The following is a 27531-nucleotide window of genomic DNA, read 5'->3' as shown; positions in this document are numbered from 1 at the left end:
CCATCACAAATCATAACAGAAATGTTATGATTTATACAGAAGGTGGGATGTGTAATGATTCCTATTTGGTGTATGCAGCAGAATGCACTAAACACAACTTGATTTATGTTGGTTGCACAACCCCAAAAAATTAAATAAAATTCTGGCACAATAACAGTAGTTTGACAGAACTTGCCAAACATTTTACATCAAATAACTATAAATTTGTGGTACGCCTGAAAGTACACATTCTCAGAAACTATTACGACTCCATTGCTCTTTCAGTCCTCAGAACACATGGGGATGAATATGTTTGTGAATTACTAATGTCACACCCAGGCAGAATGAACAAACTGACGGTGAAAATTCCATCATATTTACACAAAACTATTTGACTTAGTGTTCCGTTTCCTACATTCTTTTTCCTTCTTTCTTCTTTTTCCTTGTTACCAGCTATGAAAACACATAGATTGATGACTCATTTTCTAATGGGAACTTTTTGTAGCCTCCATATAAATGCCCTTGTATTTGTGTTTGGATAAATGGTACTTAATCAAGACCACTCAATGTGTGTATTAGGCTCCACCAGGGGTGTAAACTATCACCTCTCCTCTTCATAATCTTTATGGATAGGATTGACATGTGCAACCAGGTATAGAATTATCATCATCATCATCATTTAGCGTCCGCTTTCCATGCTAGCATGGGTTGGACGGTTCAACTGGGGTCTGTGAAGCCAGAAGGCTGCACCAGGCCCAGTCTGATCTGGCAGTATTTCTACGGCTGGATGCCCTTCCTAATGCCAACCACTCCGTGAGTTTAGTGGGTGCTTTTTATGTGCGACCCGCACAGGTGCCAGATGGAGCTGGCAAATGGCCACGAACGGATGGTGCTTTTACGTGCCACCGGCACGGGGGCCTGGCGAGGCTGGCAACGGACACGAACGGATGGTGCTTTTTACGTGCCACCGGCAAAAACAAATTAAACCAAATTGCTTTGATTTGACAAACTCATTCTGCAACCAGCAAAGATTGTGGAATCACAAAATATGCACATGCTGGAGCACTGCTTTTAGTCGAGTAAATCGACCCCAGGACTTATTCTTTGTAAGCCCGGTACTTATTCTATCAGTCTCTTTTGCCAAACCGCTAATTTACGGGGACATTAACACACCAGCATCAGTTGTCAAGCAATGCTAGGGGGACAAAGATAGACACACAAACACACACGCACACACACACACATATATATACACGACGGGCTTCTTTCAGTTTCTGTCTACCAAATCCACTCACAAGGCTTTGGTCGGCCCAAGGCTATAGTAGAAGACGCTTGCCGAAAGTGCCATGAAGTGGGACTGAACCCATAACCGTGTGTTGGTAAGCAAGCTACTTACCACACAGCCACTCCTGTGCCTATATATATATATATATATATATATATATATATATTTTTTGTGTGCGTGTGTGTGTGTGTGCGTATCAAAATAGAAGTTGAAAATGCATTGAGAATAGTTAAAATATTCTTTATTAATATATTTAAAGCTTTAACCGGTTTCACAGTTTACACTAATTTTCAAAAGGTTCAAATAGAAGGATGTAGATTATGTCACAGCTGTTTTACTTCTGATTAGTGTTTGAAGCTTGCCCTATTTTTATAAGGAGTTTATGACTCAAATTAGTATATGTTTTGAATGGGATTTGATTGGTAGAAGATAGTGACATGACTGGTCTTAGAAATTTTTCTACATTTCCTGTTACGTCTGTGTGTTAGTATCAAGTGACAATGTTTGACGTCATAAGTTAAGGCTGACATGGTTGACTGATCATGTCCAAACAATCAATGCTCTGAATATTTTCTGTCAGGTGTTTGTAGAGAATGAGCACATTAAGTTAACCTTTGTACATTTCCTGCTATATTCCTACATCAACCTTATTGAAGACACAACATACAAATTCAAATCAGGACAGACTTTTACCGTAAAAAGTCAATTTACATGTTCTTCAAGGAATTTAATATGCGCTATCAAATGTCAAGAATGTAATGAAGATTACATAGGTCAGAGCTTACTCTAAGAAATAGACAGACCATTCACCAACAAGAAATATGAGATCCTAGTACTAGACAGATTCCACTAAGTGGTCGCATAGATATATGTGCAAAAAATAAGTCCTCCAAATTCCAGATCTTCCCACTCTACCTATGTTCAGTGAATACCACAAATGAAGCATGGATAAACAAAGAAAATACTTTCATACAGAAGTACAAACCAAGACGTAAACTTTAACAGAGTACATACACAAATAACTATTCACACACGGAAATTCATTCTGCCACTTATCATGAGGAAGCTACACAACTAACAACCTAAATTTTAGCCACTGGACTAGATACAAACGACTCCTGTCTACTCTCCCACCAGCCAGATTAATTTTGGAGTGCCTTGATTATAACTAAACATGTTTACCCAACCATGTCAATCTTCTTTTTAGGTGCAAAATATACTGCCACATGACATTAACACATGAACGTCGCAGGAAATGTGCAAAAGATTTATATGTATTGGATCATCCCGTAAATAATGTGGTTTTATTCAATTGCATGAACTAAAAGTCAAAGTGGGACAGGATAGACTACCTGCATCAACTTGCTATAAAAGCAGGTAGTAATTTTACCTTGTATTTATTCTTAGTGTAAGTTTTGAAGAATGCAGTTCGATTTAAAAATGTATGTATTTTCAAAGCTATAATGAAAGTGACAAAGAAGCATATTCAGCATATTTTGCTTTATGAGTTCAGTAAAGGCAACAACGCAATGGAAAGTGCAAGGAATATTAATGCAGTATATGGGGATCTGAGAATAAGTGTAAGCCAGTGTCAACAGTGGTTCCAGAAATTCTGAGCTGGAAACTACAGCCTAGAAGATAAGCCTTCTACTGGAAGATCTGTAGAGCTCGACAAGGATGTCCTGCAAACCCTGGTGGAACAAAATCCCATCGTAACTGTTGAGGAACTAGTAGAGAAGCTTGGATTTGGTCATTCAACCATTCATCAACACTTGAATGCCATCGGATAAGTCAGCAAATTAGGTTGGTGGGTTCCTCACAAACTTCCCCAGTCTAATTGCACACTGAGAGTAAATGTGTGCTTTTCTTTGCTATCATGTCTCACAAATGAACCTCTTTTGAACCGAATAGTAACTGGTGATGAGAAATGAGTTCTCTATAAAAATGTCAAGTACCAAAGATAATGGGTAGGAAGAAGAGAAACACTGGCATCCCAAGCTAAAGAAGGTCTTCACCCACGTAAGGTTTTCTTATCTGTTTGGTGGGTATGAAAGGTTTAGTCCACTTAGAACTTTTAAACCCAAACCAAACGACAACGGAGATCTACCATGAGCAACTTGAGTGGCTTAAGTCAGCACTAGTAGTAAAACGACCATCTTTGGTTTCAAGATGGATTTACAGATTTGTACAACCTGCAGCAGTTTGGAAAATATAGTTCTCTGGTGGAAAATAGACAACCTTTTTCTTTTGGATTATCCCTTTTAATGAGATCTTTTTGAGGGAGAGAGAAGTTGAGTGTGTCTGTGCCTGTGTCATTCAATATGCTTGGAGTGTACATACACTCATACACTAGGAACCGCACACTCCTCAGGCACTGCATAGTCTTCACTACCAGACACTCCACTCTCAGATACATACACTAAGGACAGTACTGAAAAAAATTGCACTTCTTCATCTTTTAGTATGAAGCACAGTCATCTGTTGTTATTTTATCCCTGGTCAAATAGATATTTTATCCCTGGGTGAGTAGACCTGTATGATCTGACAGTTTGTTCTTGTTTAGCTCCTGGTCTCCCCTCACTGAACAGACTTATAATCAATGAGCAGGACTCAACCATTTTTAAAGTTTAATATCTACTCATATCTTATTAATTTTCAACTGTTTTGAAATTTTCATCCTTATTTAATGAGAAGTCATATGGCATAGTGGTTAAGAGCGTGGGCTACTAACCCCAAGATTCAAAGTACGATTCCAGGCAGTGACCTGAATAATAATAATAATAATAATACTATCGAAAAATACTTGAGGAATGAGAACTCAGGTTCGAAATTTCCCCAAGACACCTAATGAAAGTTGGAGGGTATATCAGCCGAAACGTTGCGTTAACAACAAACAAGATGAGGACAAATATCCGTCAAATGTAAATAATATAGTTAACCTCTAACTTCAATGTGGATAATTTTAAAGAAACAAGATTAAATCTACAACATAACTTCAAGAGAGACATACACTCCCTAGCGCTATAGTTATTGCTAAAAGTACCACCTACCTACTTATGAAAGAAATCTTTTACTCTTCAATAACACAAACAGACTTCATACTTTGACACTTGTGAGATTTAATTTCTTATCAGATACAAAACACTGCTTTTTCAAATAACTTGACTTTTTCTTATCCTGTCCTTATGTATATCCTTTTGAAGTTTAACAGTGACTCATTCTTTTGGGAAAGTACTTTATCAATTGCGTTAGTAGCATGGCCATTAACTCACACTGTGTTCGAATGATGGTTTATCGTACCACATCAATGTGTCTAACACTGGATATCTGTCATTTTTATTTATGAACTGTTCTGCTACTCATTAGTCTGTTCTCTTCCATGCAGTTTTTAATCTTTAATTTTTTTAACCTTGTGCGCAGAAGCAAAAGCGGGATATTGTAATCGTTCATCTTTGTGTAATTACAAAATTACTGGAAACCGGCTGAACGGATTTTCACCAAATTTGGCAGGAATACTAATTGGGGGTGATAGGCTCGAAATGAAAGTTTGGTTTGATTATCTTAAAAACTGGCAGACGGGTGAAGCAATATGTTTCAACTGTGCAGATTTTTAGATCTCTAGCTAGATCATAGAGAGAGAGAGAGAGAGAGAGAGAGACAGTGAGAAATACAGACATACAGACAGACAGAAAATTAGGAGAAAATGACCAGATGTTCTGGATCAGTGTACATGATCTTTTCTGCTATAGGCACAAGGCCTGAAATTTTGGGGGAAGGGGTAAGTCGATTGCATTGACCCCAGTACTCAACTGGTACTTAATTTATCGACCTTGAAAGGATGAAAGGCAAAGTCGACCTCGGCGGAATTTGAACTCAGAACGCAGCGGCAGACGAAACACCATTATGCATTTCACCTGACGTGCTAATGATTCTGCCAGCTCACCGGCTTGGATCAGTGTACATGATAAAAATAGTGAGAAAGTTCACTTGAGAATTTGAAAGGACTAGAAAACATTTAATCCCTAGAGCAGTCTTGATTCATGAGAGTGTAATCAAAGGTATTCCAGTTGTGGCCATTCCATCTTTTATTCAGAGATAGTGCATCTAAGTGTCCCCTGCTTTTTAAGATAGCAAAGCATAATTTAGCTGCTATATTTAGAAAATCACAAGACCATGTCAAGATAAGGTATCTGTTTTTATTTTCAGACATAGTATATTCTAAAACTTTAGTGGCTGTGTGGTAAGTAACTTGCTTACCAACCACATGGTTCCGGGTTCAGTCCCACTGTGTGGCACCTTGGGCAAGTGTCTTCTACTATAGCCTCAGGCCGACCAAATCCTTGTGAGTGGATTTGGTAGACGGAAACTGAAAGAAGCCCGTCGTATATATGTATGTGTGTGCGTGTTTGTGTGTCTGTGTTTGTCCCCCTAGCATTGCTTGACAACCGATGCTGGTGTGTTTATGTCCCCGTAACTTAGCGGTTCGGCAAAAGAGACCGATAAAATAAGTACTGGGCTTACAAAGAATAAGTCCCGGGGTCGAGTTGCTCGACTAAAGGCGGTGCTCCAGCATGGCCGCAGTCAAATGATTTGAAACAAGTAAAAGAGTAAAGGTGTTGTACTGTTTTTCTTACAGACAATAGTGTATGGTTTGACATTTCACTGCTATTTCTGGCAAATCAACCAACCATGTTGGTACACAGTATTTGTCATAGCATATAGCGAAAGGTGTATGTGGTCAGAGACAAACTAGGTGACTAGATGTAACCTGTGTTTAGTTCTCCTATGTGGCACCTTGAACATGTGGTCTTTTACCAGAGACACGGCTTGACCCAGTCTGTATGAATATAATAGGAAGTTGATCAAACAACTAGAACACTCATTACTGAAACAAATACAGGATCCGTTGGCTTAATACGTGTGTGTGTGTGAAAGAGTGTGTGTGCAACAGTTAATGTTTGTATAAGACAGAGCGATGTGTGTGTGTGTGTGTGAGAGAGAGAGTGTATGTGCAAGAGCGAGAGACTTAGTGTTTGTGAGTGTGCCTGTGTGTGTATTTATATACCCACATATCTGTTAATTCGTGTAAGTCCTTGATAATCTTCAAAGGATCTGACATTAAGCTGGTTCTTATTTTCTATCTGTATACCTCATCTCTCAGTTTGTGATCCTTATCTTAAATAGCTGTTTGTGTGTGTGTGTGGTTTACCTGAATCCCTGTGTGGATGTATGTGATATCGGTTAGGCCTAAGTCAGAAGCATTCTAGCTAGGACCACTTTGTATTATTTTCAGAAAGTGTATTCACACAATCCAGTGCCTGTATTTTCTTTTTTTTGAAGACAGATGTGTATGATCATCATCACTGTTTAACCCTTTAGTGTTCAGATTATTCAATCAAACATAATGCCTATTGATTCCCATTAATTTGAATTAATCATGCATTATCTCATATCTTCAAGATGTTGATGGTGTAATTACTTAATGTAGAATAACATTGTAGGTTAGGTGTGAGAGCCTGGATCTGGTCAGTTTGAACATAAAACAGATTAACTATTTTGGCCGGATATGGCCGGTTTAAATACTAAAGGGTTAATGTCCGGTTTCTATGCTGGTATGAGTTGATGGTTTGACATGGAGCTGACCAGCTGGGACATCTGGAGGTCCTTCCCAATGCCAACCCTTTAACAGAGTGTGCTAGTTGCTTACTATATGCTGCTGGCAAAGGTGCATTTACACAGCACCAGCGCAAGAGCTTTTTTTATGTGGCACTGGTACCTGAAAGGACAAGCCAGTGATTTTACTTGGCTTGACACATCTAATCAAGCACAGCAAATCACTACACCTCCCAGTCCTTTGTCATTTCCTCAGTGAAGTCCAACATCCGAAGATCCATTATTGCCACTTTGTCCTATGTTTTCCTGGGTCTACCCCTTCCACAGGTACCCTCCCCACAGTTCCAGAACTTCTGAACTGGAGCTTCACCACTGGATGCAGTTTAATGTCATACCCAAGATGGACACACATACACACAACAGGCTTCTTTCAATTTATCTCTAGCAAATCCACTCATAGGGCTCTGGTCAACCCAGGGACTATAGTAGAAGACACTCACTCAAGGTGCCATGCAATTTTTAACTGCTTTATTACCATCTTTAGCAAAATCATGTAAAAGACTTTCAGATGCTTCTTGCAATAACCTGATTTTTTTTCAACATATTTTAAAACTTTACCATTATCCTCAGCATATCAACTCTGTTCTTTTCAGTATTGAAGCTGACTCATTTCCTCATATTCTAGGTGTGAGGTTGAACAGCTTCAGTTATTTCATCTTGAATGCATTAATACCATTTACTAAGAAAACAATTTGTTCTTGCTGTGCAGTTTCAAATTTAGGTCATTAACCCTTTCGCGTTCAGAGTAATCAGCCAAATGAAATGGTTATGCATTCACATTGCTTTCAATTAATCATGCATTATTTCATAGCTTTGGGATTTCGATGGTGTGATTGTTTATATTTAGAATTACATTGTAGGGTAGGTGTGAGAGGCGAAATCTGGCAAGTTTGAACATAAGATAGGTAGAATATTTGGGCCAGATATGGCCGGTTTAAATGCTAAAGGGTTAAGATGGCTGGCTATAGCAATTAAAAATAATTGATCAGGTATGCATTGCACCTCTTCCAATCATCCAAATGCATCGCTTTTAGTGCATGTTCCATATGTTATCCATTCTTGCTCTATGCAGTTGTATGACCTGCGATAGCAGCTGGATTAGCCAAAGCCTTATCAGTGGATAAGAAGCCCAGTGTGTGTGTGTGTGTCTATGTGTCTATCTTTGTCTTGACGTTGCATGAACACCCTTGCCACTATGACATATACTTTCACTTAGGTGGTGAAGAAATATGATAATTATTTATATTATTTACATTCGACGGATATTTTTCCTCATCTTTGTTGTTAACACGTTTTGGCTGATATACCCTCCAGCCTTCTTCAGGTGTCTTGGGGAAATTTCAAACCTGGGTTCTCGTTCCTAAGGTATTCTTTGATGTTATTATTGTTATTGTTCAGGTCACTGCTTGGAATTAAACTCGGAGTCTTGGGGCTAAGAACGCGGGCTACTAACCCCAAGATTCCGAGTTCGATTCCAAGCAGTGACCTGAACAATAATAATAATAATAATAATAATAACATCGAAGAATACCTTAGGAATGAGAACCCAAGTTTGAAATTTCCCCAAGACACCTGAAGAAGGCTGGAGGGTATATCAGCCGAAACGTTGTGTTAACAACAAACAAGATGAGGACAAATATCCGTCGAATGTAAATAATGTACATAATTCCTCATCTCTTAAATATAGAACTGAAATATGATAATGTTGTTTAGCCACAGATCAAATATATTCCAGTCATGACCATCTCATCATTTTGTATATCAGGATTCAATGTCTCCCTTTTCTTTCGTTGAGATAGTGGGATGTGATCTGAGGGTAATTTGGTTGCTATTTCTACCATGTCATTTAGAATTTGGGTTATTATCATGGCGGTGGTGATGTAGATGCTAGTTGTTGTTGGCCACCGTAGTGGTGGTCATGGTGCACATAGGTGCCAATGTCCTGAGGTATTGATACAGTAATGACAAACCCCATTGCACACAACAGCTGTTCATACACACACAACAACAACTCTATGCTCATTCACACAACTTGGTATGTACATACACAACTGCAAACAGTTCTGTATATACACAACCTCCAGTTCTGTGTACACACACACACACACTGTTTTCCTCCACTGAAATTGTTAAGCTGGACAGCCACACAATATGTTGTCACAGTGACTGCTGCTAGTAGTAGCAACAATTAATTGCATTGCCATTATCATCATCACCTTACTACTGCTGCTACTACTACTACTACTACTACTACCACCACCACCATCACCATCATCAACACCACTACTACTACTACCACCACCACCACTACTACTTGTCTGTTGCCATGGTAGCTGTTAGCTTTTTTCCAAGCTAAATCGCACTATTCAGTATTTATTATAGGATGTTTACAGTAAACGAAGCACTTCTACCGCCTCCCGTCTCTCTCTTTCTACCTAGCTCACCTGAGTTCAGTGTGCTGAGGCCATGTTGGGTACCTTACATACACATGCACACTTATATATGTATGTAATATTATGACCTCCACACCTCAAGGTGTCCTAGCACTTGCCACCATCTCTCTCTCTCACTTCTTTTACTCAACCACCCCATTTATATTCTGATCCCCACCCTTGTGAGTATGCCCAGCACTCTCCTGCTTTCTTGCACTCTTTATGTCTCCAATTCTCTCTCTTCTTCTCTTGCTCTTCCCTCAGGCTGGGTAACCATATATCTCCTTTACAGCAGCATACCTGTTTCTGTCCTCATTCCTGATCCACTCTCCCTCTCTCTCTCTTTCTGGCCAGTTAACCATGTACTGCCTCTATAACATAGCATCTGTTTCTGTCTCTCTCTATCCCACTATACCCTTTCATCATGTGACACAAGATCATCTCCTCCAAGTCCCCCTTCCCACTCAAAGGATCTTTGTCTTGCAACTTACATGGTGACCCCCCACCCACCCGCCAGTGCTGATGTCATGTAAAAAGCATCCAGTCCACACTGTAAAGTAGTTGGCATTTGGAAGGGTATCCAGCTGTAAAAACCTTGCTGAAACTGACCTCGCCTGTGCAAGTGCCATGTAAAAAGCACTCAATCCACTCTGCTGGGTGGTTGGTGTTTGGAAGGGCATCAAGCTTTAAAAATTCTGCCAAAACAGACACAGAAGTCTGGTGCTGTTTTCTGCCTGGCCAACTCCTGTCAAACTGTCCTATCCATGCTAGCATGGAAGGTAGACGTTAAACGATGATGATGACATATATACATATATGTAGTTAATAAAAACTTGGGCGTATACATGACCTAAGAAGAATATGACATTTTTCTGCTGCACATAAATTGCACATCTTAGTTCCATTAACATATGGCTTGGATTTCTCCCCTATTCTTTACTTAATTCTATGTAATGTGGAGCTACTCTTCAAATTCCATATTTGGTTAGCCAAATTAGTTACATTACTTTTATGATGTGCTGGAAAGATAGGTGGTTTGCGTAATGCCTCTTGAATTTGCCCTCACATAACCCAATATAAATCTTCTCTTCAATTGATTTGTCTTGGTGCATAGCTGTAACGTCAACCTCATGTAACAAAGTTTCCATTGTTTGCACCAACCTTCTTCATGTTTTTTCCACATTTTTTCTTATTTTTTTTTACTGTTTAGCATTCTTGTTTTTAAAATATATATAACGCATAAACAGAGCCTGAAAGATTGCTTTAAGATATATGCCGCATTTTATAAATATGCCTGTTCAAGTATCATAAAAGCATGAAATTATTAGTAGCTCTTTTGTTTGTGTATTTAAATTGATATTCATCTCTCACTGGATGGAGTACTTTTTGTTGATTCTACCTCTACTAGATCTTTAAACATATATATATATATATATAATATATAGTTAATCCAAACATGAAAACACAAAGAGAAAACACAACAACGCGAGAACGTGGAACAAGTATAGTATTGTTGGACATACATTTATATGCACCTTCCCTAATTTAATGTTCTTTCTATATTGCTTTAATGTGATTCTTTATCTCATTTTATTCGTCTTCCACTCAAGATGATATTGATGTTGATGATAATGATTATATGATAAATGACAATGTTAATTGTATTTTGATGATGATGATGATACTAATTGCTGTTTGTATTGTAAAGTCCAGTCAGTATTTCATTCCCCTTGTTGACCTAATTATGTTGCTAATTGACCTATCTAAAGTGTTGCCTTCTTTAGGAGTGGTCACTCGAAACTCAAGAAAACTCTACATCAGTGGAAGATTGAGTCCCTCAGCATCTCAATTTAGAAGCTCCAGAAACTCCTTAGGTTTGTCTGGCTCATTGTATGCTGCTTGATGCCAAACACCTATTCACCCCTCCAACCACAAAACTCTTTCTAATATCAGTTATTAATTGTATTGCCCTTTCTCATATCTCTATGTCCTTATTCTCTTTCAAAACTGTTATCTTTCACACCAGTATGCCATTAGTGTCTTCATCCATCCATCCACTTATCCTCAACTGTATATTGAACCTGTCTCTCATGGCTCATTAATCAATATTGATTTTTAACATAGGCAGAAAGTCTTAAATTTGGAAGGAAGGATGAGTTGATTAATTCAATTAAGACTGGTATTTTTTTTTATTGACCCTAGAATGCTGAAAGGCAAAGTTGATCTAAGGGATGTTACTAAAAACAGCAAGGCATTTTTTTTTTGTTCCTTCTCGAGCCATGCCTGGCTCATAAGGGCCGGTTTCCCGGTTTCCATAGCGTATAGGTTCCCCACCTGGACAGGACGCCGGTCTGTCGCAGGTGAGCTGCAAGATGCAGGAGGAAAGAGTGAGAGAAAGTTGTGGCGAAAGAGTCAGCAGAAGTTCGCCATTACCTTCTGCCGGAGTCGCGTGGAGCTTAGGTATTTTCACTCATAAACACACACATCACCCGGTCTGAGATTCGAACCCGTGATCCCTCGACCGTGAGTCTGCTGCTCTAACCACTAAGCCATGTGCCTCCACCAAGGCATTTTGTCTGTTACCTTATTGATTCTGCCAGTCCACCACCTAGTGATTCATAAATTTATTTTGTAATGGGACTCTTTTTGCAGTTTTCCAAAAATTGTGGAAAAATCCTATTATTTTATGGACAATCACTACCAATCTAATTTTTATAAAACATTAAATGAAACAATTTGTTTTGGAAAATTTATTCATTAATAACCATAAAATAACTTACTTTGAAAATGGTGAAGAGCATTTTCTAAAAAATAAAACTTTTATTCAATTTTATTTATGGACCCCTTATCTCGTGAAATCTCAGAATTTTTAATGTGACTCATGCTCTTTGGGACCCACTTAGGAAGACATTGTATTAACCCATGGCTCAGTTCTCTCCTACTTTATTTTCATAATGAAAAATAAACACAAACAAAAAGCCAACATTTGTGAGATATTGTATTTCTGCTTGGGATGTCTATTAATTTTAATTTAGAAAATTTAAATTTGCTCGACATAACTGTGTGGTTAAGAAGCTTGCTTTGCAGCCATATGGATTTTGGGTTCAGTCCCACTGCACTGCACCTTGGGCAGGTGTCTCATATAATAAGCCCCAGTCTGACCAAAGTCTTGAGAGAGAATTTGATAGTTGGAAACTGCATGGAAGCCTGTTGTATCTATGTCTTTGTGTTTGTTCCTACCCACTGTTTAACAACCAGTGTTGGTTTATTTACATCCTGTAACTTAGTGAATTGGCACAGAGACCAATGAAATAACTACCAAACTTGAAAAAAAAGTACTGGGTAGATTTGTCTGACTAAAACCCTTCAAGGCAGTGCCGTAATATGGCTGCAGTCTAATAACTGAAACAAGTAAAGAATAAATGTTTTTTAACCTTAAGTCGGTTCTAAACCAGCAGGCCTGTGATCAAAACTAATTTCAGCTGTGGCCACCACCACCCTATCTTATTTCCAAACAATGTTCTTGAACTACATTATACAATGTGTCCATCATTTTTTAAGGTGTTGTTTGAGGGATATTTGGTTGTTATTTCTAGCTGTATGTGCACCAATGTACAAGCCTTCTCATTCACTCAATAATTAAATTTCTGTTGTCGAAGTTTGTTGAAGGATTTGATTTCATCACTGTTGAATCTTTTACCAATTCTAATCTGATAAATCTTGCATCATTTTTAATCACCTTTGACAACATTTCAAGGTATCATGCCATCTTAGTTGGAAAACACCGACATGAATCATAAACTTAAGTCACAGTGATTACATTGTAACTATTATATATGAGGTTGTTCCTTCTTGAGCCATGCCAGGCTCATAAGTGCCAGTTTCCCGGTTTCAGTGGCGTAGAAATTCCACACCTGAAGGCGGCGAGGTGGCAGAAATGTTAGCACGCCGGGTGAAATGCTTACCAGTAGTTCATCTGCCGTTACGTTCTGAGTTCAAATTCCGCCGAGGTCGACTTTGCCTTTCATCCTTTCGGGGTGGATAAATAAAGTACCAGTTATGCACTGGGGTCGATGTAATCGACTTCATCCCTTTGTCTGTCCTTGTTTGTCCCCTCTATGTTTAGCCCCTTATGGGCAATAAAGAAATAAGAAATTCCCCACCTGGACAGGACACCGGTCCGTTGCAGGATGACTCATTTTTGCCACTCTGAGTGGACTGGAGCAACGTGAAATGAAGTGTTTTGCTCAAGAATACAATGCATCGCCCGGTCCAGGAATCAAAACCTAACCACTAAGCCATGTGTACAGTTACATCTGTATCTTCCATCAGTCAATCTAAATCTTTTCTCTTTGACAAAGCATCCTACCTAACACATTACTTCTCTTATTCATCAAAACAAACCTTACTGTTTTCAACTTTGACCTTTACAACTTTCTTTCCCTTTTATTGTTTTACTAATTCGAAGTCCCTAATTCTTCTGCACTAAACAAGATTAACAGCTCTGAAAATCTTACCCTAGGAAATTTTGAAATTACTAGAGTTTGCAGAAGAATTTTTATCAATACAAATTGGTAAAAATTTTTGATATGAGTAACAAAAACAGAAAACTTGAAAAGTTAAAAGAGTTATTGAAGTTAAAGGTCCATCTTTTGTAAACAAGATTTGAACCCATGTTTACAGGGTGAGTATGTATAAAAGAAATATTCAATGTAGGCGCAGGAGTGGCTGTGTGGTAAGTATCTTGCTTATCAACCACATGGTTCCAGGTTCATTCCCACTGCGTGGCACCTTGGGCAAGTGTCTTCTACTATAGCCACGGGCCAACCAAAGCCTTGTGAGTGGATTTGGTAGACAGAAACTGAAAGAAGCCCGTCGTACATATATATATATATATATATATATATATATATATATATATATGATTGGTTTCTTTCAGTTTCCATCAACAAAATCCACTTAAAAGTCTCTGGTCGGCCCGAGGCTATAGTAGAAGACACTTGTCCAAGGTGCTACACAGTGGGACTGAACCTGGAACCATGTGGTTGGTAAGCAAGCTACTTACCACACAGCCACTCTTATTTATTCACAGACACACACACACATTCACAGACACACACACACATTCACAGACACACACACACATTCACAGACACACACACACATTCACAGACACACACACACACACTCATCTCATTTTTATGTCTGTTTGTGTCTGTACTGATGTAAACGAGTGTTTCAAATTATATCCCTTTATAACAAAAAAGGTAACCTAACCACTCCATAGAGACCTACGGCATTAACACCAAACTAAAATAAGTTATGGGATCAGTGTAAGCAGCTAAAATCCCTTCAAGGCAGTGTCCCAAACACAGCAGCATTCTAGTAACTGACACCAGTAAAAGACTGTATAGTTGTTGGTATTAGTCGTCTCTTTAAATTACAACTGACTAATACATAAATTATAAAATACTGAACTCTTAATTAAATGTGGCATTTCTGTGTTAATCATAGTCAAGCTAATATTGTCATTTGGATCGTTTGACTCATTGGCATCATCATGGTGACTGTTTTTATATGATTATTATAATTAGTCTGTGAAAAGAAGGGAAGTGCCCACATCTCCTGTAGGTCCTTCCTGCCTTGCCAGAATGACTAGGTTGGTGTTCGGCTTGGTCTTTGATGGTAAGTATTTGAGTGGTGACCATGTGGGTAGTGAGAGAGATCTGCAGGGTGAAGAAAGTGAACTAGTTCATAGGAGCTGAGATTGTGTGTTGATACTGTCTTGTTGAATATACTCTCTACCAGCTGGACTGGCTACCCAGTTAACTAATTTACAGGAGCTTAGCAATGGGGATGGGTCCAATATTTGTATAAAAAAAAAACATGCAACACTTCTAAAATGCTCCCATTGCTATCACTACATTCAATGTTGATATTTCCACTATAATATCTATTTCTTTACTACCCACGAGGCGCTAAACACAGAGGGGACAAACAAGGACAGACAGAGGGATTAAGTCAATTACATCGACCCCAGTGCGTAACTGGTACTTAATTTATCAACCCCGAAAGGATGAAAGGCAAAGTCGACCTCGGCGGAATTTGAACTCAGAACGTAACGGCAGACGAAATACTGCTACGCATTTCGCCCGGCGTACTAACATTTCTACCAGCTCGCTGCCCTTTCTGCTATAATATCTAGTGTTACTAATACCTTCAGTTTCACTGTTTCTCTTTATCTCTCTCTTTCTGTCCCTCTGTCATGCAGTAAGGAAAATAAAAATAAGGACAGGCCCTTATTTTTCTTTCTGCCTTTCACATCTTTCTTCCTCTTAGTCTGTCACTATCTGTTATTCTCTACTTTTTTTTTGTCATTCTCTCATCACTTGTTCTCTCTCACTGTCTGTCCGTCTGTCTCCCTCTAACTCCCCCCCTCTCTCATACTAAATACATTTATTCAATTCCCTATGAAATATTTATATTTGATTATTTCTAAGCATTTAAACTTTTTCCTTTTTAAAATTTTAATTATTTCCAGTAATAACATTAGTATTTCCACCAATTTCTAACATAGTTACCAGGCTGCATATTGAGAGTGGGTTTGGTCTTAATATCGGGGGTTCTCAACCATTTTTTACCTATGGACCCCTTTGATTCCTATTTTACTTGGATGGACCTTCTTAGCCTTTCAATGTTTTAAAAAAAATCCTATTGTATTTTTATAATTAAATATTATTAGGACTTACATAAAAATTCTTAAAATATTTTGTGCAGTCAAACTTTTATACGCAATAAATTGGTTATACATCCACTATTGTGGATGTATAACCAGTAATTGCATATAAACTGTGCTGGTATGAAGCACAATTTTTTCATGGCCCCTAAATAATTACCATGGACCCCAATTTATTATATTGCATTTATGGGCCTCTTAAAGTCTTATATGAACCCGGTTGAGAGCCCCTGTATTCGATGGACTGTATGTAGTATACGGCAGGTACTTTATTGTTCATATTTCCTGGATCATTAAAATAAAGTCAACTTTATACAACTGGATTTGAACTCAGAATATAAATAACTAAATACTCTCTTTTACTTGTTTCAGTCATTTGACTGCGGCCATGCTGGAGCACCGCCTTTAGTCAAGCAAATCGACCCCAGGACTTATTCTTTGTAAGCCTAGTACTTATTCTATTGGTCTCTTTTGCCGAACCGCTAAGTTACAGCGATGTAAACACACCAGCATTGGTTGTCAAGCGATGTTGGGAAGACAAACACACACACACACACACACACACATATATATATATACTTACAACGGGCTTCTTTTCATTTTCCGTCTACCAAATCCACTCACAAGGCTTTGGTTGGCCCGAGGCTATAGTAGAAGACGCTTGCCCAAGATGCCACGCAGTGGGACTGAACCCAGAACCATGTGGTTGGTAAGTGAGCTACTTACCACACAGCCACTCCTGCGCCTGAATTTTTTTTTTTTTTTTTTTGTATGGATGGTCTCATGATTCTACAAATCCACCTCGTTGAATAATAATCATTACTCTACCCCCAACACGACCACAGCCTGTTGGCTGAAAATAGAAAAAGAATAATATCAACCCCAGATTTGATTAGTTGAAATTGACTTCAGCAAGATTTGGACTCTGAATGCACTTTGAATGTAAAGAAATGCAGCTAAACACCATATAGAGATACGAGCACTGCTAGTCCTTTCTAACAAGGGACCCTCTATATATTTGCTCATCTTGGTAGAAATAACAGCTAAATCTCCCTCAAATTGTGCTGTACTGTTTTAAAAAAAAGACACATTCAATAATGTGGATTCTCTGTGCATTGGCGCAGGAGTGGCTGTGTGGTAAGTAGCTTGCTAACCAACCACATGGTTCCGGGTTCAGTCCCACTGCATGGCACCTTGGGCAAGTGTCTTCTGCTATAGCCCCGGGCCGACCGGTGCCTTGTGAGTGGATTTGGTAGGCGGAAACTGAAAGAAGCCCGTCGTATATATGTATATATATATATATATATATATGTGTGTGTGCGTGTATGTTTGTGTGTCTGTGTTTGTCCCCCTAGCATTGCTTGACAACCGATGCTGGTGTGTTTACGTCCCCGTTACTTAGCAGTTCGGCAAAAGAGATCGATAGAATAAGTACTGGGCTTACAAAAGAATAAGTCCCGGGGTCGAGTTGCTCGATTAAAGGCGGTACTCCAGCATGGCCGCAGTCAAATGACTGAAACAAGTAAAAGAGTAAAGAGTATAGAGAATAGATGAAATGCATGGCTGGAATGGTTTCAATGATATGTCTGCTCAGTTAAAATTGGCCTGGGGCTAAACAACAACAAAGGAGGGTCTATATTGTCAGTCGGCCTTCTAGTAAAGCAGCCACGCACACACAACATACACTATTGTCTTGAATAAAGAAAGACACATTAGACAGTGTAGTCCTAGAGACAACCACCACCACTAATATTACTGATAAATTCCTTTTTCTCTAATCATGATAAAATATTTCTGATAATTAAAACTTTAGCGATGAATCATGGTTGATTTATTTGTTCAGGTGTGACACCAATCTATTATACTCTTTTACTTGTTTCAGTCATTTGACTGCGGCCATGCTGGAGCACCGCCTTTAGTCGAGCATATCAACCCCAGGACTTATTCTTTGTAAGCCTAGTACTTAGTACTTATTCTGTCATTCTTTTTTGCTGAACCGCTAAGTTACAAGGACGTAAACACACCAGCAGCGGTTGTCAAGCGATGTTGGGGGGGACGAACACAGACACACAAACACACACACACACACACACATATATATATATGCATATATCGTATATATGCATATATATATATATATATATATATATGCATATATACGATGGCTTTCTTTCAGTTTCTGCCTACCAAATCCACTCACAAGGCTTTGGTTGGCCCGAGGCTATAGTAGAAGACACTTGCCCAAGGTGCCACGCAGTGGGAATGAACCCGGAACCATGTGGTTGGTAAACAAGCTACTTACCACACGGCCACTCCTGCTGAAAGTATCAATACATTTGTATTGATACCAGAATCTCCATTGTCCAATGTTTCTCTTAAAATGGTAAAGTGTGATCTGGAGGTGATTGGTTGCTATTTCCTGTAAATCAAATGTTGTAGGGGTGGGTTCTCTTGTTGGGTGGTATATATTGGTGGTGATCTGGCAGAAACGTTAGCACACCGGGCAAAATGCGTAGCCGTATTTCGTCTGCTGTTACGTTCTGAGTTCAAATTCCGCCGAGGTCGACTTTGCTTTTCATCCTTTCGGGGTCAATAAATTAAGTACCAGTTATGCACTGGGGTCGATGTAATTGACTTAATCCGTGTGTCTGTGTTTAGCCCCTGGTGGGTAGTAAAGAAATAGGTATATATTGTGTTGTTAAACCCCAGGCCAGCTATGAACCAGCAGACTTGTTGATGATCAAATATTTCAACATGAATATCCCCTATTTTATTCACTATATCCAGAACTACATTGTCTAATGTGTCCTTCCTATTGTTTTTGTTAAACCCTCAGAATAACAATATCTAGGATTACATTATCAAATGTCCTTCCTTTTAGTTGTTGCTAAGGCTTCAACATTTGTGTATCTTGGACTACATTATCTAATGTGTCCTTCCTTGTTATAGTTGTTGTTAAGCTCTTAGTATTAATGTATCTAATGTGTGTCTTTGTAGTTGTTAAGCCCTCAGCATTAGTGGGCCATTCCACAGTATTTTGTTTACACAAAAATCAAAAATAAAGTTTGTTTATTTGGAAAAAAAATTTCTTATTAATTTTTTTCATAATAATCATAGTCTGTGAAAACAGGGAAAATGATTGTCGGTCTACTGTTGCTTATACATAAATTATCATAATTTTCATAATTTCTAATTTTGGCCATTGCGGAGGGGAAATTTTTTTTTTTTTTTTCTTGCTAGACAGAAATAGAAAAAACTTCAACTGGTTAAAAGTACTGAGACATGGACTCCTCAAGGGAACAAATATTCAGTACTGCTGAAAACCTAAACCTGCTTCAGAGAAACAGCAGTATTTCTTGTCCAAGAAATGATTTTCCCCTTTGCAACATTTTAACCCTTTTGTTACCAACCCGGCTGAAACTGGCTCTGGCTTTGTAATACAAATGTCTTGTTTTTAAAAGTTCTGAATTAAAATCTTCCACCAAACCTTTAGTCACAATTTATGTTCCTAACACTAGCTTAATTATAACAAAGTTATTTTACTAAATACTTTAACGTCATCGAAATCGATCAACATCAATGGAAATTGCAGCTGTGATACCAGTGCCAGTGGTACGTAAGAGAACCATCCGAACGTGGCCGTTGCCAGCGCCGTCCCGACTGGCCTCGTGCCGGTGGCACGTAAAAAGCACCATCCAATTGTGGCCGTTGCCAGCCTTGCCTGGCCCCCGTACCGGTGGCATGTAAAAAGCACTATCCGATCGTAGCCGTTTGCTAGCCCCGTCTGGCACCTGTGCCAGTGGCACGTAAAAAGCACCCACTACTCTCATGTAGTGGTTGGCGTTAGGAAGGGCGTCCAGCCGTAGAAACATTGCCAGATCAGACTGGGCCTGGTGCAGCCTTCTGGCTTCCCAGCCCTAGTTGAACCGTCCAACCCATGCTAGCATGGAAAGCGGATGCTAAATGAAGATGATGATGATTTGTTATACTTAAAATAATTGAAAGAAATACAGAGCATCTCGAAATAAATACAGTAACGAAAGACTGTAAGACTTGTGAGTTCTCACACAAATGGCCAATTCAGAACTTGCATTTCAGAACCTCTGTTTTTAGACCAGAGCTACTCAATAATGTTTTCAAAATGGCCAGATGTATTTGTATTCTGTCCAAGGTACATCAGTATTTCTTTGTTGCAGAGAGGAAGTCTGTTGCAGAAAATGTGTGAAGTCCTAATGCAAACAGTCTACAGCCTTGAGCAGAAATGTTGTGTAGACAGAGAATATCCAAAATGTGGAGTTACTGAGCCAGTAGATGAAGTGTTTGCTGATGCTAATGAAGATTCCTTGGAGTTTTATTAGTGGGTGACTAGCGAAGATAAGTGAGTGAGAACGCTGTTGCAGGAATGCTCAATTGCTAAGGCAAAAGATCTTGTGGAGCAACTACAGCTGTTCGTCAGACACATTGACAACATTAAGCAGCAGTTTGCAGAGCTCAAGTTCCTGAATGAAAACCTGAAAACTGGTGAAGTGATCATTCAAGAAGATTTTTCAGAAAATTTTTAACTGAAGGACCAGAAAGAAGTGATTTAATTTGGAAATTAAAGTATATTGTTGATATACCCACAGTATAAATGTTTAACAACTTATCGAAGTGGAAACATTTTCCTCTCTGCAACAGTTTAGTATCCTACAAGGTACTGTCCCACTCAAAAAGCCTGAAAGAAAGGGATTTCTTTGTTATCTTTTTGACAAACATAAAATATTGTAATTCAGAATTCAGTTAGTTTTTGTATATTGTTTCAAGATTCGGAGAATTTTAAAATTGAAATTAAAGCTTAAGAGAAAGGGAATTTTCTCTTCCTCTCCACGATGGTACACATTTTGTGTTCTACAGCATCAGAAGATCGTCATATAAAGAAGTCGCACAGTGGCACAAGTGACTTTGTAAAAACTAGAAGCTTCACTGCTCAAACAGACTCAAATGTCCAATATTTTACTTGAAATTTTATTTTAAAGATACCGTTTTTGGCAAAACTGAGATAACTCTACCCATATTTAAAAAATATTTTTTATTCATTGCTTTTTTTTTCCAACTTTATCATAAAAAATCTCTTTGTGGGGGGGACACAGACACACAAACATATACACATATACATATATATATATACTTTATTTAAAGCAGCAGAAAATTCAACAAAACCTGTTACTCTGAGTTTCCCGTTGCCGTTCATCGGACAGTTTTTGCTAGAATCAGTTTTTGCCATATATATATATATATATATATATATATATACATACACATACATACATATACACACACATATATACGACGGGCTTCTTTCAGTTTCTGTCTACCAAATCCACTTACAAGGCTTTGGTCGGCCCAAGGCTATAGTAGAAGACACTTGCCCAAGGTGCCATGCAGTGGGACTGAACCCAGAACCACGTGGTTCGTAAGCAAGCTACTTACCACACAGCTTCACTTTAGGGAAATTAAATATTTTAATTTTTTTTTAACATGTCTTCTCAAAAATCTTTTTTTTTTATAATTATATTTTTTTCAATTTCCATAACTAAAAAACTGAAATGCTGCAATTTCCCCTTTTTTCAGTTTTGCCCTTTTCAGCTGTTCAGGCATTTCCTTTCTATTCAAACGGAAAGTTCCATAAATATCAGTGTAGTGACTAACCAGAGTATCTGCTAATTGTGGACTAGTGTAAAAGCTACCCACAGTAACACAATGATGTTTACCAAATAAAGGCTTCATTGGAGACAACACAACATGAGAACTCATGGGATATTCACTGTATTTTGAATCAAACTGTGTTCCTTTACCAACATAAAGAATTACTCTATACACACATCCAGTCTTTGCTTCACACAAAAAAATTACTTCACTCCAAATCTCCTTCTTTTTAGAGGTATATATAGGCGTAGGAGCAGCTGTGTGGTAAGTAGCTTGCTTACGAACCACATGGTTCTGGGTTCAGTCTCACTGCGTGGCACCTTGCGCAAGTGTCTCCTACTATAGCTTCGGGCCGACCAAAGCCCTGTGAGTGGATTTGGTAGACGGAAACTGAAAGAAGCCCGTCCTATATATGTGCATGTGTATATATATATATATATATATATATATATATATATATGTGTGTGTGTGTCTGTGCCCCCCCCCCCAACATCGCTTGACAACCGATGCTGGTGTGTTTATGTCCCCCCATAACCTAGCGGTTCAGCAAAAGATGGTAGTTTGATTTAAGCGTGGGGGGAGGGGTTAGTTAATTCTAGCAGTTCAGATTAACACATTGTCTTGTGTGCGAATATGTCGGAGCTTGGCATTATTGGTTGCCAGTGGTAACAAGGAGTTTGTTGCAGTTTGTTGGACAATCGAAATGTGATGTGTGTATTTGTATTTTGCTGTGTTTATGTGTGTGTGTGTGTGAGAGAGAGAGAGAGGTTCATGTGAAAATCATATAGTAACTCCCATTCTGGCAAAGTCACAGATACTTTTATAGTCAGGGATAATAGTAGATTAAATTATTTGGAGTTTCCACTACACATGCCAAAGATATTAAATTAATATCAATCTTGGAGATAATGACATCTTTATTTCCTCACTCCATTGAAATTCAAATTTCAATTAATTAAAATTTCTGAGTTGTTGCCCTTTGTCTTGATTAAATTTTATTAGCATTAATCATTAAAATTGGTTTCCTCTCCCCATTGCAAGAGCAGTTTTAATCAATTGAAAATTTGTTTTGCTCACTGCATTAGGTATGTTAGTATTCATTGAACTATATGTAATTGCTATTTCTAGCAAGAAGAGTGACTACATGGATCTCCACCCTGCTAGATACTTTCTTATCACTCAATGTGGTTGCTTGACTTGTTAAAAATAGTTAACAAATCTCCCTCAAATAACATAGATACTACACGCACACAATGGCATGAAAGACGGCGAGCTGGCAGAAAGGTTAGCATGCCGGGCGAAATGCGTAGCTGTATTTCGTCTGCTGTTACGTTGTGAGTTCAAATTCCGCTGAGGTTGACTTTGCCTTTCATCCTTTCGGGGGGGCGATAAATTAAGTACCAGTTACGCACTGGGATCAATATAATTGACTTAATCCGTTTGTCTGTCCTTGTTTGTCCTCTCTGTGTTTAGCCCCTTGTGGGTAGTAAAGAAATAGGTATAGAGGGAGAGTGGAAGGAGGTGGAGGAGGAAGAGTGGAAAACACGGCCTCACAACCACAGTGTCAAATTATTGTTGTTAGGAATCGGAGTGAACTGCTGACCAGAGAAATAGGTCGCACTTACGTGGCCTTACAAGATGGAAGGGATGTGGGTCTGCAGATATCACATCAAACAGCTGGCAAGGCTGTTAGGATGCAATACATGTGTTTTGTGTAGGCAGGTATAAATGTAACATCTGTTTGAATATGTCTTTGGGTGCGGGCATAGATGGGAGCATGTTAATATGTACCTGTACACTAATTCATGTGTAAGTATGTGACCAGACATGTTATCAATGGAGGTGCCACAAAACCAAGTGGTACATGTTTGTTGCACCCTTATGGCCTGACTGGCAGCCCAGTGTGTTATCTGTGCTTGGTGGAATAATGGCACAGCTCACTCAATGTTGACTTTGTTTTAGTTAAAGCTGCAGCTTTTAATCTATCTTGGATTACCTCTCTTCAGTATTTCACATTGATAACAGCTAAAGAGCTAGAATCGCTGCTTCTGGGAATCTGACAGAGGCAACACTGGGCAGAGATGGTATTCTTAAACCTTTTATCATCAGAGAGAAATTTTTTTTTCTCCACAAAAACTGCAGTGAATTTGCCTTTAGAAGGTGAAATATATCACAAACATATTTTAACTAACCTAAAGTTCACATACACACACACACACACACACACTATACATTCTCAGAGTGGTTGGCTTTAGGAAGGGCATCCAGCTGTAGAAACTCTGGCTGATCAAGATTGGAGCCTGGTGCAGCCATCTGGTTCGCCAGTCCTCAGTCAAATCATCCAATCCATGCTAGCATGGAAAGCGGATGTTAAACGATGATGATGATGATATATATACCTACATACACACAAGCACAATTCTAGTTCTGACCACTTTAGATGTCACACACTTGGCTTTATCTTTGTCAGAGATGATGGCTGGAATTGCTGAAGATTTGGGTAAAAGTACGTAGTTATCATGCTTTACTATTACTGCTGGTGTTTCACACTTCATGGACTCATTTGTTTTCTCATGCTTCATGAACTCACCGCTATTTCTACATCATCACATATGAAATTAAACACTCTGGAATTTAGAAAAACTGTCACCTCTTTTCCTGTGGTGTGTTTTTGTTTATGTGTCTGTGTGTATTTGTATGTTTGTGTATATATATATATATATATATATGTGTTTGTCAGAATGTATCATTTATTCAAAGAAACTTATCTTACCTGTAAAGCGTGTATGTGTGTTTATCTGCTGAAGTATACAAACCTTTTGTAATGTGTGCCTGGTCTGTTTTGAGTTTATATGTATGTGTGTGTGATGTTGGTTGGCAGAAACTGACATGTGTATGCTGGCAGAAATGTTAGCACACCAGGCGAAATGGTTAGCGGTATTAATTATGCATTAATTATATTAACATGGACTTAAATACTAATAAATTTAGTTTGTTTACATACAGAACATTATTTAATATATATGAGGTCGGCAACTAAGTTCCTGCTGTTTTTTTAAATCTAAATTTTTTTAAAGGTTTAATAAAAAATAACTAATTAATCAATAATGTTTTCACCCTTGTTGTTTACAACTTCTTCCCAACATTCAACAAGATTTTCACTACCTTATTGGTAGAAATCACCCGATTTCGACTTGAAAAATTGATCCAACCAAGCTCTCAATTCTGCATCAATATTGAACGAAACTCCACGCACAGCATTTGAAAGAGAGCGAAAGAGGTGGAAATCCGTTGGCGTCAAATCAGGAGAGTACGGCAGGTGTGGCAGCACTACCCAGCCATGCGTTTGAATGGCTTCCTTGGTCATATTGGCGATATGAGGGCGGGCGATGTCGTGCAGCAGAAGAACTCCATACTGCCGATTAGGTCTTTTCTCTTGAATATCCATGTTGAGTCGTTCCATCTGTTGAACATAGAGTTCTACATTGACTGTTTGGTTCTGTTCAAGCAATTCGTAATGGATAATCCCTTCCCAGTCCCACCATACACACAACATTGTTTTACACAGATGATGATCTGGTTTCACACATGGTGTCGCTTGTTTACTGGGGCTAAGCAATTCCTTATGCTGCTTCATATTGATGTACAGGCACCAGTTTTCGTCGCCAGTAATGATTCGGTAAAGAAATTGTTGCTTGTGTCCATGAGTTGAGCAGTGATGAGCAAGCAAACCAGCGGAGATTGTGGCTCGTTGATTTTTGTTGTCGTCACTTAAAGCATGCAGAACCCATGCTCCATACTTCTGAACCTTTCCCATCAAGTGAAGATGCTTTTCTATAGCAGTGTGGAGCATTCTATTTTCTCTGCCCGTTCCCTTGTCATTTGACAAGAATTTTCATGCAAAAGTTGGTTTAATCGCTCTTCATTGAACTCAACTGGATGGCCAGAACGAGGTGTGTCTTTGAGGTCAAAATTTCCATTTTTGAACTTGGCATACTAATCACGAGCGGTTCTTTCAGCTATTGCACCCTCTCCATACACAGCACAAATGTCATGAGCATTTAATTAAAAGCAAAAAGAAAGAGGTGTCAAAAATGCTCATTTTTCTTAACTTGACATTCCGTTTTAATGATCTTAAAATAAACAAAAATTAACTAAAATTAGCTAGAAAAAAAACAAAATAGATTCCAAAATTAAAAAAAAACGGTGGGAACTTAGTTACCAACCCAATACAAAATACATCATGACACACTTTTGTACAAACGATGTCTTTATATAAAGAATATTTTTATAACAGATACTTCTTTAAACACATTTTAAATCATCTTTGCATAAAGGACATAGCTTGCATATGGGACATACTTTATATAAAGGATATATCTTACATTAAAGGATACCGGACATAAGTTACATGTATGACATATCTTGTATGTAATGTATACCTTATATACAAGTATCTCATATAATGGACACACTTATATAAAATTCACACACACACATGACATATATAAAAAATTTGACATATGATATATGCTTAGTGTAACCTAAACCCTGCTTTGCATTAAACTTAAAATTGTAGAGGGATAGTTTGCTTTTGTAAAAGTAAGTTAATAAAGGACACAAATTTGATCAAGTTCCTGTGTTGTGTGAGAGGTGAATTCTGATATTTTGGATGGAGCTCTTCCATAGATGAAAAAAAATATTGTATTAATAGTTATTGCCAAGCTAACATGGCAGTCCAGATAAATAGGACGAATGCTGCCGTTGATTAGCTCCAAGAGGCCATCTCCTCTAGCTAGCTATGTGACACATGAGCCTGTGTCCATTATAACCTTTGAATAGGGAAGGTCAGCTAATTCCCCTTTCTGGTCTGACATCTACAGACTAGGTTCAGGATATTTGCCCATTATCAATGTAGAGCAGGCAAATATTGGCCAAAGTGTCCTGTGGGATTGCTGCACATGTCATTTCAATTTCTCCCCAAAGAGCCATCAGTGAAGCTGGTTTTCTGTGATACCTGATATCCTTTAGGGTGCCCCGTAAGTAAAAGTGTGCAGATGTTAAATGAGAACATGTGGGAAACATAACCGCACCATTTCATCTTGTCCAGCGTCCTTGTAAATTCTTATCCAAATAAGCTTGCATGTCTTGGCAGTAGTGTGGCAGTGTGCTGTCCTTGTTGAAAGAAAAATTCATTATTTCCTTAAAGTGCATGTATGGCAGGTAAATTGAGCTTGTATATTCAAAGGAAAATTGTCCTGTCACACCTCTTGATGATACTCAGCACTAGACATTGACCCCTGGTAAATTGACAGCTTTGTCCACATGCAAGCAAGGATTTTCTGGTACCCAGTAAATACAATTATGTTGGTTCACTGTTCTATTTAGCTTAAATTGTACTTCATCAGATCACACAATTGTCCTCACAAACTCTTCATCCTTACCTACCATGTGTTAAAGTAACACATAAAACTCAATTCACCAGGTGTAACCTAACTTTTTCAGTATCACACCTTACCAACAGTAAAAATTATGGTCTTTTTAAAACAAAAAATGTTTTGAAATTTTTCATTAAAATTAAAAAAAAAAAATTTTTTTTTAATGTCATACACTTGATAACAGTCAAAAAAAGATCGTAAAATTTAAAGGTAACTGAATAAATTTAGAATTAAAATATTTCTACGTGTTTTCCTTTCCTTGAAGTGTGTATTTATTTTTTGGGTGGACTCTCATACTCACAC

The 27531-nt window shown here is 38.3% G+C and overlaps 2 protein-coding genes across 4 annotated transcripts in view; both read left to right on the top strand.

Annotated features, from left to right (window-relative positions):
- The window catches only part of LOC118768051, a 108138-nt gene extending 87431 nt beyond the window's left edge, over positions 1–20707 (top strand). The window contains exon 14 of the mRNA XM_036513806.1: positions 20302–20707. Coding sequence (XP_036369699.1) covers positions 20302–20330 — 29 coding nt within the window. The 3' untranslated portion in view covers positions 20331–20707. The remainder of the gene's footprint in view (positions 1–20301) is intronic.
- LOC115224915 (unconventional myosin-XVIIIa) overlaps positions 1–27531 on the top strand; it is a 324165-nt gene that overhangs the window by 30732 nt on the left and 265902 nt on the right. For 2 of the 3 annotated variants that reach the window (XM_029795876.2, XM_036513801.1), the window contains exon 2: positions 11154–11243. The exons of the other annotated variant lie outside the window; for it this stretch is intronic. In XM_029795876.2, the coding sequence (XP_029651736.1) occupies positions 11154–11243 (90 nt within the window). The remainder of the gene's footprint in view (positions 1–11153; positions 11244–27531) is intronic. 3 annotated transcript variants of the gene reach the window in all.

The sequence above is a fragment of the Octopus sinensis genome, linkage group LG26, assembly GCF_006345805.1.
Source record: "Octopus sinensis linkage group LG26, ASM634580v1, whole genome shotgun sequence".
NCBI classification, from domain to species: domain Eukaryota; kingdom Metazoa; phylum Mollusca; class Cephalopoda; order Octopoda; family Octopodidae; genus Octopus; species Octopus sinensis.
This window is presented reverse-complemented; position numbering and strand designations above follow the sequence as displayed.